The sequence below is a fragment of the Stegodyphus dumicola genome, chromosome 5 (assembly GCF_044657685.1).
Source record: "Stegodyphus dumicola isolate Sdum_Otavi_A_Nest chromosome 5, ASM4465768v1".
Lineage (NCBI taxonomy): Eukaryota > Metazoa > Arthropoda > Arachnida > Araneae > Eresidae > Stegodyphus > Stegodyphus dumicola.
The window spans coordinates 38,444,921-38,460,116 of record NC_140772.1 but is presented as its reverse complement, the minus strand read 5'-3'; the positions used below and the strand labels follow the sequence as shown (position 1 = coordinate 38,460,116).

At 31.5% G+C, this 15,196-nt stretch overlaps 1 protein-coding gene across 2 annotated transcripts in view; it reads right to left on the bottom strand.

Moving 5' to 3' along the window:
* LOC118182125 (proline dehydrogenase 1, mitochondrial-like) overlaps positions 1–15,196 on the bottom strand; it is a 153,663-nt gene that overhangs the window by 15,435 nt on the left and 123,032 nt on the right. For both annotated transcript variants that reach the window (XM_035351421.2, XM_035351422.2), the window contains exons 9-11: positions 14,884–15,030; positions 4,559–4,654; positions 304–488 (exon numbers count right to left, since the gene is read on the bottom strand). In XM_035351421.2, the coding sequence (XP_035207312.1) occupies positions 304–488; positions 4,559–4,654; positions 14,884–15,030 (428 nt within the window). The remainder of the gene's footprint in view (positions 1–303; positions 489–4,558; positions 4,655–14,883; positions 15,031–15,196) is intronic.

Here is a 15,196-nt window from a genome sequence, read left to right as displayed (position 1 = left end):
GCAAAGGCAGAAGAGAGCTATTATAAGTATGTTAAAATTAATTTCATTTATCCAGTTTTCCATTTTCTAAATAACTGCTTCAAAATATTTATAGATATATGTATGTGTCAATTTAATCTGAAAAAATCCACTTCATGCTTTTTTTTTTTTCTGTTGCGCCCCCCCAAAAGAACTATTCTGATTCTTACCATCATGAAATTAGTAGATATGCATTCAACTATGTAAAGATACTTATATTATTAAATATTAATATTTAATATTATAGAATCTAACTCAGTACTTTGAAAGGTCAGGGAACTTTACTTTTTAACGGTGAAGCGCACAGTATCCTCATTATGTGATGCCACCATAACAGCTATTTTTCGGTCCTGTCTGGCAACTATCTGTCGTAAAACTTCACAAAGAGATTTGTGGTACATTTCCGTTGTTGCTTCATAAGTAGGATTGATAGGATCTTCATATCCAATTTCCTTTGCTCGCAATCTTTCCTATTATTAAAAAGATTAATTGGCAAAAGAATAATTTGCAGCTTCATTTGAAATTTGAGAATAACGTAAAAGCATTATACAATATAATTATAGCGAAAATTTTGTATTCTCGTGTTGTTTGCCCAGTTCTCTCTCAAAGTTGCCAATTGTTGGAGACTAATTTTTCGGCTACCTAACACATGAATAGGAGCCATTAAAAAAAAAAAAAAAAAAAAAAAAAAAAAAAGGCAGCACGCTGAAAATTACATAAGACAACAAGGAACTGACAAAATTAAAATGTGAGAAACATCGTAATGAAACAGTAAAAATTATGTAAAACAAATATCCATAACAAAACACTCAAAATTTCATAAAACAATAATAAATTAACTAAATTAAAAGCACAACAAATATCCTTAATAAAACATTTAAGTTTGAATTTTCTTGGTTTTCTGTCTGCATGCACAGTGATCTGTTTTAACTTTAAAAAAAAAAGAGAGAGATAGATGCAGAATTCTCAGCAAATTGGCACTGCTCTCCTTGTACACATTAATCTGTTTTTAACTTGAAAATTTAGAGGATTGCACAAATTAACTTCATGGAATGAGGATTCTTGCTCTCTCTACTAGTAGACAAAATGCATATCTCAGAAAAAATGCAATACTTTCTTTTTCATCAGCAGAAACACAGTGGCATTATCATTCACTACAAGAAAAAATAAAAAACTCCACACACTAACCACAAACATGGTCACCAGAATTTCAGAATCACAAGAACTGCTACTACCACTACCGAGACAGACAGTGGCATAATGCATGCACAACCATTAGTGAATTGCCAACTTTGTTGACATTACACATTGCCTGCTGATTCTTTCCAAGGATGCAGATAATTCAAAGGTACCCACAAAATCAAATAAATACTCAATATTGGCACAAAAAATAATTGCAAAAAATATTAATAATCAATTTCCTTAAATTTATCAAACTATATCTAAATAATATAAAAAGAAGTATCACAGAAATTTGAACTATACCACACATAAAACTAGAATACATAGAGAATGAAATTTGAAAACATACAACGCATAAAATTACAATATAGAAGATGCAGTCAATTGAAAAAGATGAAAGAATTACTATAAAGATAAGATAAACAAGCTGCAAAAGGAGAGAATATCTTGCTTTGGGAAACAGTAAGAAGTAGCAATAAATATAACATAAGTAGCAATATATTATTAAGTAAATTTTGCAACTTTTAGCTTCTAACTACTAAGAAAATAACTTACAGCACATTTCTCATGATAATAACAACAATTAAAAAAACTAGAAAATTTTATTTAATAGAAAGATAGTTAGATAAACAAAACAAAAGCAAACTACAATATGGTAACATAATAAATAGCATTTATTTAAAAATTAGTAGCATTTATTTATAATTAACATGAAATAATATTTATTTATATTTATGGAGGTCATGATTTCGTAATTGCTATCATAATAGAGTCAAATATTTTGTCTCATCGTATATATTGAGAAACGTAAATACTTATAAATTTGTATTTTGTTTCTCCATCTGTCCATACCCCAGAGTAGTATGATTTTCTGGATATTTGCATCAGGTGTCAGATCTACAAAGATGTATTTGTGATTTACTATAAAATATTCAAAACCAGCCTTTTCAAATTCTTTGCTCTGATAAGCATGTGAGTACTCTGAATATATAGTAATTCCCTCATTTACATGTTCTTCTATCACCTTCATTAGAGTTCTTCATTCCCAGAATTTGCCAATGTAAACATTTCATTTCATGCAGTTTCTTTCCCAAACTCATTGCTTTAGTAAAATTCTGTTTATGTTGTTCTTTGGCTTGGCTTTAATCAAACTTGACAATCTTTCCACCAGTTTCACCTTTTGAGTGTTTCACTAAAAGCAAACTATAGATTTCTTTTATACAGTTGTTCCAATCAATGACTGTTTTTTTCACTCTTATTTAGCTCTATTGCACCATCTTTGGGAATTTAATTCTGCAGCCTAACACCATGTGATGTGCAAAGAGCAAGAAAAGGAATTCTGGAACCATAAAACCAATTATTAGCACAAAGAACATTCCCCCCTTGCAGTTTTTTACATCTCAAAATATTTAATTTCCTTATAAATAATTCTTCTTTTGGTGCCCATATATTTATTCTATTTTTAGTACGCAAAATTATGTGCTTTTGAAAGAAAACTACTGCATCATTTTTAGCTGATGGTAAGTTAAATAATGGTTAATATTTTAGAGGAAAAATTAATAATAAAAAATATGAAAGCATGAATGATATCACAAATAACCTAATGCTTATTTTCAAATTGATGAAAAGTTAATTGTTGCCAACATTTTACAGAGAAAATAACTAATGAAAGAATGAATGGTCAAAATCAAGCAGGAAGAGAAAAAAAAAATTATGCTTCTTAATATATACACCACAATAAAACTGGCTTCTTTTTCTAATAAGTTTAAATGCTAAATGCTTTAAATAAAAAAATAAACACTTACTCAATGATATCAAGCAGACAACACTGCAATCAAAACAGTATGAAAATCAAACCCTAGCAGGCTAAAAATATGAAGATTATATTTACCAAATTTTGTCACTAATTTCCCAATATGGGAAAATAACTGAAGTGGATATTTTAACTCTCAACTAGTGCTTTATTTGCAAATACATTTTGCATAAAACAAACTTCAGAATTATCCATTTAAACTTTTTTAATTTCCTGTGCATCATATAAAAGAAATAATACTGTTAAAGAGTACTGGTTCATTGAATCTTTTTAACCAATGATTCCAGATAAACAGGCAGGAGTTAATAATTTATTATGAAAACAAACTCTACATAGCACGATAAGTAAGAGCATACAATGGATATCAACAATTCCTCCTACATGCATGAAAAATGTAGTCAGTTATCAACAGTAGTCGTTTACAAAGTAAATTCTATATCACAATTCAAGTAATGATAAATCTCACAGTTGAATAACAGCTAACAACAACAACTTGTCCAAGCTCTCTATACTATATTTATAGTGGAATACATACACATAGCTGGTGTAGCGTAGGCTTTGGGAAAAATCAGTCATCAAGACTCACAAGAAGCACACTTGCTCATATCTCACATTTCATTTAAATTATTTCTATAATTTAAACATTGCCACACGCAGAACCAAAAGATTAATAATTACATAAACAAATATAAAAAAATGTCACCAAAAATCAAAGCAAATCATTAAATAGATTAATGAACACTATTACAGGAACACACAGAAAAAAAGATTTAAATATTTACAGACATACAACTCCATGCATCTACAATTACAAAAAAGACACAAAACCATAAAAATTTAAATCCATTTTTTTAACCTTATGTTTCCAATTTCAGAAATGTTCTTTAGCAATGGTAATAGTGTTTAAGACAAGCAGCAGAATAAAGAATATCATCACAAGATCATAAGATGTAAAAATTCACTCAGGATGTTAAAAAATAAATAAATAAATAAATAAAACTACACTCTACTGAAATCTTCAATAGATTTATTTTTGGTAGTCTAATATATTTTTGGTATTTTTATATTAATTTTATATTTAATATTTTTTGGTAGTCTAGCTTTTTAAGTTAATCTTTTAGTACAGTTTAAATTAAAAAATTTACAAATCAATTTATTAACTTAATAATTGACATAAGCATTTGAATGTCAATTCCTGGACAGATATACTCAGTTTATTGTTTTAAAGTAAAATATGCATTTATTATTAAGTTAATGAAAAAAATTTGATTAAAAATGGGAAATGACCAGTTTTTCGGAATTATTGATTCAGTGTTATTTTTCTACATCAGTTTAGTTAAGCGAAGTCATATTGTACCTTTCCTATATTAAAAATTCAGGTACAAGATAAAATGATAGAATGGATGAATTTCTGTACATAGAAAAACACTTAAATTATTAAATTGCCTAAAGCTTTTTCAAGCAAAATATTAATTTTTCTTATTTCAATATGCAATTTTAAACACATTCTTAATAATGACAATAATAAAAGATAATGTTTATTACCTGTTCCATATAAGCTCCTCTGACTAGTTTTGCACCAAAATATATATTCTGCCTTTCTGCAAGTTCCAAGTCCAGTACTAAATTGTTATATGCTTCCTAAAAAATAGCCACATGGCATATATAAACACACAAATATAATTCAACAACTTTTCTAGTTTTTATATTTTATAATTATTATTTTTGTAAAACTATTTACAATTTTGCGACAAATTGTGTTTCTTATTACGCATATAAGTTTTAAAGTAGCACTGGTAATCACGACTTTCATAAATGACAGAACATGACAAAAATATTTAATTTTGTAATAAAATGTCTGATGGAAAGTGAATGCAAAAGCACAGTAAGCACAACAATATGAAGAATGAAAAGCCATTTTGATGACTGATATTTACAAGAAATGATCAAATAAATAACCACCAATTGCAATACATGTGTTATAACAATGATAAAGTGACTGGCATACTCTATGAAAATACAAAGTATGTCACATATTTCTGCAGCATTAATGGGAATTCTGGTATCAAAATCTTCAGAAGAGCCAATCTGCTTGTAAATAACATGTTATCTTGTAAATAAGATCCATCTCTTTTCTTTTTCATTTGAACAATTTTTGTATATACCAAACACTACTACTAAAAATATCTACAATTAAAAGAACCCCATTTTCCATGTTCGTAGTTTCTGCATTAAATTTTACCACACACTATATTATAAAACTTGCAATTTTTGCTATTCTACTAATGTTTAAAATGACCATCAATTCTATTACATCATTTTGTAACATTCAAAATCTTCCCTTTTTACACTAAGAGTTGTTAAAAATGTTCATGAAACACTTTTTAGCATTACCGTATATTTAAAAGTGTTTGAATGGAAAGGAGGTGGTAATTAAGATAAAGCAAGAAGGCTGAAGAAAAGGCAAGAAAAACCAAAGGGTGATCTTTCCACTGGCTAGAAACGTAAGTTTTGAAACTTGAATAAATTAGCAGAACTACTTTTTAAATCTGCTGTGTGCTTAACACATTCATTGCCGATCATGCAGTGTTATTGCTGAAGAGCCAATCACTCTCTTGTACGTGGTGTAGGGTGATGTCTCATGTGCCAATTACGTGCTGCAGCTCATTATCTCATTGTTTATATTCAAGTTCAATCAGCATAACATTTTGGATATACAGTACAAAGTCCGCACTCCTAATCCGTAATCCGGACTTGTCAGTACTTTGGTGATTCCGGATTAGGGGTTTTCTGGATTATAGATGATCAATTTAAATTTGGTGAATTGGCATGCAGAAATTATACAATTAAAAATATGAAACCATAATGTATGAAATAAAGAGCAATTATGATCTAAAGGGTATCAAAATTTACAAAAAAAAAAAGCTTAATATTTATTTGTTTACTTTATTAAACATTTCTTTAAATACGCGCATGTGTAAAGTTGGTGGCTTTGAGGTCCAGATTATAGATCATTCCAGATAATGGACGTTCGGATTACAGACTTTGTACTGTATATGGTGGTATTGGTGTGGAGTGAAGGTTAGAAACTGGTTGTAAATGTTGGTATGCATATAGTGATGGACTGTCGCCAATAGCACGATAAACTGTATGAACTGGAAACCCTGCAAAAGAGTTGTGTAACTCTCTTATTCTTTACACTAACTTTTCTCACTCCTTCAGGAAAGGACAGTGATATGACACTCTCTATAACTCCCTTTTTCAATACGTATTTGGAATACTAATGAATTTTTATCTTTTTTCATGTATTAATAAACAATGTGTTTTGTGATCTTAAAATTTCCGTCTACACCTATGTTGGATGACATGTTAATTAGGTATGATCTCGCTTGATGCTGCGCAGGATACAAGTTAAGAAGAATCATTTTGCTCTCTATTTTTTATTAATTTGTTGTGAAATTTCGAGGCTATAAAAATGTTTTACAACAAAAGATTATGAGTCCTGATGATTTTATAAATTTATTTATCGAAGACAGCCAAATAATTCACATTAAACATGAAACTACTGCTAAAGCCACCTGGGAAAAACTCAGGCAGGTACATGAAAGGTCTATTCTTTCAAGTAAACTATTTCTTTTGCGAAAGCTTTACAGTTTGAAGCTTGAAGAAGACGGATTACTGGAGTTAGTCAATAAACTCAAATCAATAGGTGAGAACATAAAAGCCGAATACGTTTCGGCACTTTTGCTTTGTTCAATGCTTAGTTCTTACGATATGCTTATTACGGCTCTTGAAGCCAGAGCAGAATCGGAACTGAATCCAGAATTTTTAAAAGGTAAATTAATTGACAAATTTAACAAGAGAGTTGAAAATAGTTCATCAGATTCAAAGGCATTAAAAGCATCAAAAAAAGACAAAGAGAGAAAAGTTTTGCTCATATTGTCATAAAAATAACCATTTTAGATCAGAGAGTTATCATCTAAAATCGAAACAAAAAAATGAACGGCGCCAAAACTCAAAGAAAGCATACGCAGATTCTAAAACACGCCAAGTAAAGAATGTCGGTAACCTCGCGATGAATCAACAACAAACAAAAATTAAAACACCGGAAATCGAATCCAGATGTGACAGCGTGGCTCTGTCTATTAACTATACCGTACATCAATCATCTGAGAGTTTTATTTTCGACAGTGGAGCAAGTAGCCACCTGGTAAATAATAAGAAATATTTCACGGAATGTAAACCCATAAATCCGTCAGATATTATAACTGCAAATGGGCAATGTATTAAATCAACGGCGATAGGAACTGTCCATTTTAAAACATTAAATGCTAAACAAAAAATAACTGAAGTTCTCTTATCGGTAGAAACAAATTTAATCTCAATTAAGAAAATAACGGAAAAAGGACTTTCGGTTCTGTTTAAAGGAAATAAATGTATGATCGCGAAAGGAGATCAGATTATTTTAGAATGTCATGCAACTAATAATCTTTACCAAATTAAACCAATAGACAGGAATAATGAACCATCAGTTCATGTAGCATTTCAGTGCAAAAATGAGAATTGTGTTCAACTTTGGCATAGACGCCTTGGCCACAGAAACGATAACACAATCAAGCAATTTGTAAACAAAGAACTTGCTGAAGGAATTAAACTAGATAATTGTAAACATGATACCAAATGCATTCAGTGCATAAAATGTAAACTAACTGATTTTCCGTATCCCAAAGAATCGAAATTCAGAGCATCTAAACCACTAGAACTCGTTCACACTGATATTTTAGGACCAGTACAAACACCGTCTGTCAGTGGATACCTATACTTCGTAACTTTTATGATGATTACAGCAGGTTCACAATGATTTACCTAATGAAAAAGAAAAATGAAATAATTTCTAAACTAAAACAATTTATTGCTCTTACAAACAATAAATTCGGGAGAAAGGTAAAAACACTAAGAAGTGATAATGGTGGTGAGTACACAAGTAAGGAACTTGAAGAATATCTTATAAAACATGGTATAAATCACCAGCTTACTGTACCGTATTGACCAGCACAAAATGGAGTCAGTGAACGCAAAAATAGGTCTTTGATGGAGATGACAAGATGTCTTTTAGCTGACTCAGGTCAACCTCACAGATACTGGGCCAAAGCAGTGCTGACTGCAAATTATTTACAGAATCGTATGCCTACAAAACCAAATGCAAAAATTCCATACGAATTATGGAATAACAAGAAACCTTTAATAAAAAATAACAAAAACTCTCTCATCTGAGGACTTTCGGGTGCAAGGCTTTTGCTTACATCCATAAATCTAAAAGAGGTAAACTGGATGATACTGCTATAGAAGGAATATTCGTCAGCTACAACAGCAGAAGTAAAGGCTACAGAATTTTAATTCCTGGAGACAAAATTATAATAAGTCGATCTGTGCGATTTATCGAAGACACTGGAACTGACGAGCCTGTAAGCATCTCTTTAAGCCAGGATGAAGAAAATTCTAAGGAAAAAAGCTTAGAACGGAAAGAAATAAAAAGAGAAGAACCCGAAGAGGGAGAAATATTAGAACACGAAGAACTTTTGGAACTCAGAAGATCAAACAGAGTCACAAAAGGTAAACCTCCTGAACACTACGGATTCCATGCCAAATATCCAATCTCCTCCGAACCCAAAACTTGGAAGGAAATTCAAAGTTTGGAAGAAAATGAAAAAAGAAAATGGCTAACAGCTGTTCGAGAAGAAATTAATTCACTAGAAGAAAACAACACTTGGGAATTAGTTGATTTACCAAAAGGAAGAAAACCAATAGGATGCAAATGGTCTTTCAAGACAAAGCTCAATGCAGAAGGAAAAATTGAAAGATACAAAGCCATATTAGTCGCAAAAGGATTTAGCCAGAAGTTTGGATCTGACTATGATGAAACCTTTGCTCCTGTAGTAAAATACACAACGCTACGAGCCTTCCTATGTGCAGCTTCGTATAAGAACATATCTGTCAGACATATTGATGTCAAAACAGCTTCATGGAGAACTAGAAGAAGAAATTTACATGACTCCACCCGAAGGATACTCAAAAGCTGGAAATGAAAATAAAGTTTGCAACTGAAGAAATCTATATATGGTTTAAAACAAGCCGCTAGAGCTTGGAATCTGAAAATTGGAAAAATACTTCTAAACAAGTCATTTAAACAAAGTAAAGTAGACCCATGCTTGTTTTACAAAAACATCGATGGAAAATTCACATATATAATATTATATGTAGATGATATGCTTGTAGGAAGTGAAAGAGAAGAAGATGTAATGGAAACAATCCAACAATTGAACGCTAAATTCGAAATCAAAAACCTAGGAGAAGTGACTTACTACCTCGGCATAAACATTGAAAGATTTAAAGATGAAACTTTTGCCATAAACCAAAAGAATAAAATAGAAGAAATAGTTCAAAAGTTTGGGCTTCAGAACGAAAAACCAACATATACGCAAATGGAAACAAATTATTGCAAACTAGAAGCTGAAGCTAATCTTCTAGAGGATAATACAGAATATAGACAAGCAGTAGGGGCATTATTATATATTGCAACAATCAGCAGACCAGATATAGCATGTGCAGTCAATCTACTGAGTAGAAGAAAGGAAAAACCTCGGAACACAGATTGGAATGCTGTCCAGAAAGTCATTCGATACTTGCACACAACTAAGGACTTTGAGTTGGTCTTTAACAAAATTCAAAAACCTATACTAACTGCATATTCGGATGCAGATTGGGCAAATGGCAGAACAACAAGAAAATCCATTAGCGGATACATATTCAAACTAGGAAATAACTGCATTTCATGGAGCAGCAAATGTCAAAACTGCATTGCACTATCTTCAACTGAAGCAGAATATATTACAGCAGCTAATACAGCACAAGAAGCACAATGGCTGTTAAATTTGCTTAAAGACCTAGGACTAAAACAAAATCTGCCGATTACTCTCTATGAAGATAACAAATCATGCATCAAACTATCACAAACGGAGAAAAATAGCTGCAGAACAAAGCATATAGACGTGAAATACCACTACTTGCGTGAATTTCAACAAAACGGGATCCTGAGCCTAGACTACTGCAGAAGCTCCGACATGATTGCAGATCTACTCACCAAACCACTAGGCAAGCCTGTGTTTGAGAAACTTCGAGAATTGCTGCAAATGGCGATCCTGCCCATCAAGTAGGGGTGTTGGTATGCATATAGTAATGGACTGTCGCCAATAGCCTGATAAACTGTATGAACTGGAAACTCTGCAAAAGAGTTGTGTAACTCTCTTATTCTTTACACTAACTTTTCTCATTCCTTCAGGAAAGGACAGTGATATGACACTCTCTATAACTCCCTTTTTCAATACGTATTTGGAATACTAATGAATTTTTATCTTTTTTCATGTATTAATAAAGAATGTGTTTTGTGATCTTAAAATTTCCGTCTACACCTATGTTGGATTACATGTTAATTAGGTATGATCTCGCTTGATGCTGCACAGGATACAAGGTAAGAAGAATCATTTTGCTCTCTATTTTTTATTAATTTGTTGTGAAATTTCGAAGCTATAAAAATGTTTTACAACAGTAAATGTATGTGGTTTGGAATGGAAACAAAGTTTCATTTCATATAAAGATAACAGACGAATAACATTCTAAAATATATAGTTTGCAATAATTTCATTGTAACTATCTTATAATGAATTCATTTGTAATATATATATTTGTTTCTGATATAGCTTCATATCAAAATAATGTGCATATTGTTACTTATTTTAATTCACTTTTAAATGCCTCATGCCAGCTCGTAATGTGGCATTGCAGAAGTAATTTCACCTCTACTGCCGATCACACGATGCTTAGAGGCTTAATAATTAATGTGGTACATATAATAATCTTTTATTATCTCTTTTAAATCATATTTCTTGTAATAAGTAAGTCAGCATATGGGTACAACCTACTGCCATGAGAAAGCATTAACTATCAAAATATATAACCTGACATGATAGGCAGCGAAAGTGTTAAGACATATGTCAAATGCATCCCCGCCCCAAAAAAATAAAGCAAAAAGACTTACACTTGAAATAAGAGGATAAATGATAATATTCTTAGTAATTGAATACTCTTATTTCAAGCTAACTGAAGCCGTAGAGATACTACATTTAAACTGGGAATTTTCCAAAAAGCATTGTGTAATTTACCGTAATTTCCGGAAGAAAGGCTGCATCAGCGTAAATGTCGCACTCGAGAAAAATGGCAGGAAAAAAAATTTAAATTACACAGAAACGCCGCAATAGATTAAATTGTGCGTGGCATCATCATGGGCCGTATAGATGCAAAATCTCAACCTATGTCCTGATATATCAGTTAAGAAAAATGCATGAAATGAAACCATAACTCAAAAATAAATTAAAGGTAAGAAATGTTGAAAATATATTTACATTAACGAATATCTTATATTTACCCACTAAAGAAGTCCATATTTGTAATACTCAGACTATATTATAAAAAATGTTGCAACAACGAAATATTAAATTTGGATGACAAAAGGAAATTTTAAATTTTACTTACAAAAGGAATAACAGCAAAATATACATCATATGAAGCCATCAAAATCTGATTCTTCACTATCTGAATTAAAAAGATTTAGTAAATCCTGATCTAAGACCAAGTTTTCCAGATGGTCACATTCATCCTCTTGGTTTACAGTCTCTTTATCTAAGGATATAATTTCAGCTTCTTTGAACCCTGCTATCATTGACGATGTTTTTACCGATTTCCACACACTTCCTACCCACTTTGAAACTTCTTCATAAGATGTTCTACGCATTTTACTGCATTTGGTATACGTATGCAATCCTTCACTCATCCAACACTCCCACTGCTTTCGGACTTCAGCTTTGAAGGACCTGACAAATCTAGTGGTTGTAAGATTTTTGTCAAACCACCAGGAATTATTGCTATGGTTGCAGACAATTTTTGACATCTGGTTTTCACTGATTCAAGTAAATGAGCATGCATGGAATTCATTATCAATAACCCTTTTGGTTAGAAAAAAGATCCCTTACGACACTGCCAAACTTTTTATAGCCACTCATGCATGATTGTTTCACACATACAGTCATTCTCGTTTGCACAGATAATTACGTCATTAGGAAAAATCTCCCTTTGGAATAGTTTTTCGTTTAAAAATGATCATCGGCTATAGCTTGTCACCGTTTGTCGCACAAGCTAACACACATGTCAATGACGTTCTTTCATTCCCCGTTGTAAGCACAGATACAGTTTTTGCACCAGTTTCATAACAGTTCTGTTTGCAGGAGAGTCGAAAGCTAACGCCATTTCATCCATATTTATTATCTGTGACTGAAGAAGTTTTTTTTTTTTTTTTTTTTGTCAATAATATCTATCACATATTTTAGAAAAGATGCCTTTTTATCCTGCTAGTCCATTGGTAATTGTTGCCCGACTGTTGTTCTAGTACACACAGAAATATTTTTTCTTTTCATAAATCTGCTACACCAGCAAGGCCCTCCTTTGAAATCATTTATGTTCATTTGTTTTGCTATAAATTTTGCTTGTAAGCAAATTTTTATAGTCGAAATTGCCATTCCCTTTCCTTGTTGCTCCTTTATCCAGTTTGCAAGGTCATCCTCTAGATTCGGCCACCTTACAGTACCACTTCTTTTGGCTTGTTTCTGTTGTGGCATATTTTTAAGTTCTTCTTTTTCAGTTCTCCAACGTCGAATACATCTCTTGTCTACTTCAAACTCTCGAGCTGCTGCTCTATTTCCAAATTTGTTCAGCACGTGAAATTACATTAAGCTTAAAACCAGCAGTATAGCTTCTGTGCCGTTTAGGTGCCATTTTCAAAAATTTTCCGCTCTCTTCTTACTTAAAAACTATCCAACAAATACTTGTACCCAAACTGATGAGATCTGTATCTGGCAGAATGCCAAGAAAAATCGATTCATGCTGAGGCGAGGCAGGCCTTTGAAAAAAATTGCAGAAAAGGCAGGGGCGGGGAGAGGATGGGCCCTGGAAGATTCATCGAAGGCAGAGGAGAGAGACTATTCAAAATGATGAGAATGCTGATTTGAAAGGGGGGAAGAATGTTATTGTTCTGAGATTCCGTTTAGGGTGAATAAGACATGTAGGTCTGTTCAAGGGAAAGAATATAAACAAAATAATGTTTGCAAAAAGCAACTGAGTGGTCTTTTGCGTGGGAACAGCACCAGTTTATGTACAATGACAAGGCTATCCAAACTATGTACAATGACAAAGTTATTCAAACTATGTACAATGACCATCATAGGAAATATTTTACTTTTAGTGCACCTAAACGCCGCATGGGTAGAAACGCCGCACCCGCTGAAAATTTAAATTGTAAACACGTAAGCATCATAGCATTTCTTCCTGAAATTACGGTACTTAAATAAGGAATTACAATTAATGAAGAACATGCAAACATCTCAAGGAAGCGCAAAAAATACAGAAAACCAAGAGACACTGAAACTGCCTTTCTAGAATGGTGTCAAGGTAATTAAATAATAATAATTAATAATACAAGGTAATAATTTAAATTTAAAAATTATTTAAAGCTTTTTTCAATTTTCTCTTAATACTGAGAGAGAACTTCATATCAAATGACAAATGGTTCACAACGTAGAGAAAGAAAAATCCAGCATTGTTTATCAGAAACTGTCTGGTGAGAAGGATGAAGCAGATCATCACACAGCTGATTAACTGGAAAAAAGACGTTCAACTTAAGTTGCTAAATGAATATAAACCACATGAAATTTATAATACAGATGAAACTAGACAGTGTTACAGAACCATACATTAATATTTAAAAGTGAAACAGCAGTTGGTTTAAGAAACTGAAGAAATAAGTTACTATGTTATTAACTTGCAATACAAACCCAATAATTAGCACTCATTATTGACAAAAGCAGAAAACCTCAATGTTTGAAAGGAGCGAAGAATTTTCTTCAAACTTACCATAGCAACAAAAAATATTTAATGAGAAGTATTTTTTTTAACGATTTTCTTTTGAAATGGGAGAATGAACTAAAAACTCAAAAAATAGTTTTACTAATTAGATAACTTCAGCACATACACCTGTGGGATTTTTCTGAAAAACATTAATATATCTTTCTGCAAAATAAAACTTCGGACATTCCTTTAAGTTTAATGTATTATAAAAGTTATTAAACATCATTACAAAAAAGATGTTCAGAAAATGATGAAAAAAATTGAATTCCTTGAAAATGTAAGCACTTTGAAAATGTGGCTTTTATATAGAAGAAGCCTAAAAGGAACTGCAAACAACAGCTAATGTTTCAGACATCAGTGACAGAATGAAGGAAAAAGTTTTTAAAATATGTGCAAATTCACCACAATATTGAGACATTAAAAGCTGAACAAAAGTGGTAAAAAAACAGCAAAAATTGACAGATAGAAGTGATGCAGAAAAAGGGATGACACACCATCTTCAATCGAATTTATAAAAGCACCGCATATTTTAAGAAAAACACTAGAATAAAAAAAATGTTGCTCAAAAAAGTTACCTGCCATTTTATGCTATTAAGAATGCAATTAAGAAACTGTTGCTGACAGATATGAAGTAAACACAGAATAATTTTATGTAAGTTTATGTAATTTCACCCAGAATGTACTTATAAAAATATTTTTATAAAAAAAAAAAAAATTAAATGAATTGCAAGACTGTATAAATAGTTCTAGTTTAGCATTAATTTTTAATTATTATTACAGGATACATTATTAAATTAATTATTAGTTATATTCAAAACTGTGCCCACAACATTCAAACCAGGCATTTAGAATAATACCTTTAAGTAACACTGGTAAGTGTTGAAAATAATAGCTTTCTCTTTGTTATATTTACGCATCAATTCCATAGTGATTCTGCTGATTGCTGGTTGAAAATATGACTGTTCTGCATCAATCATTACACGGACATCTTTATTACGGGCTACCTAAAAATGGGAGAAAAAAGCCACGATAAGATACTCATTTTTGCCAAAAATTTTAAACATTAAAAAGTATAAATTCTGAAATGTATAGCAAATATTAATAACTAGTATAAATTAACATGTGGTAACATGATAAAATTTAATGAATTCTGAAAGATCAAGCTCTCGA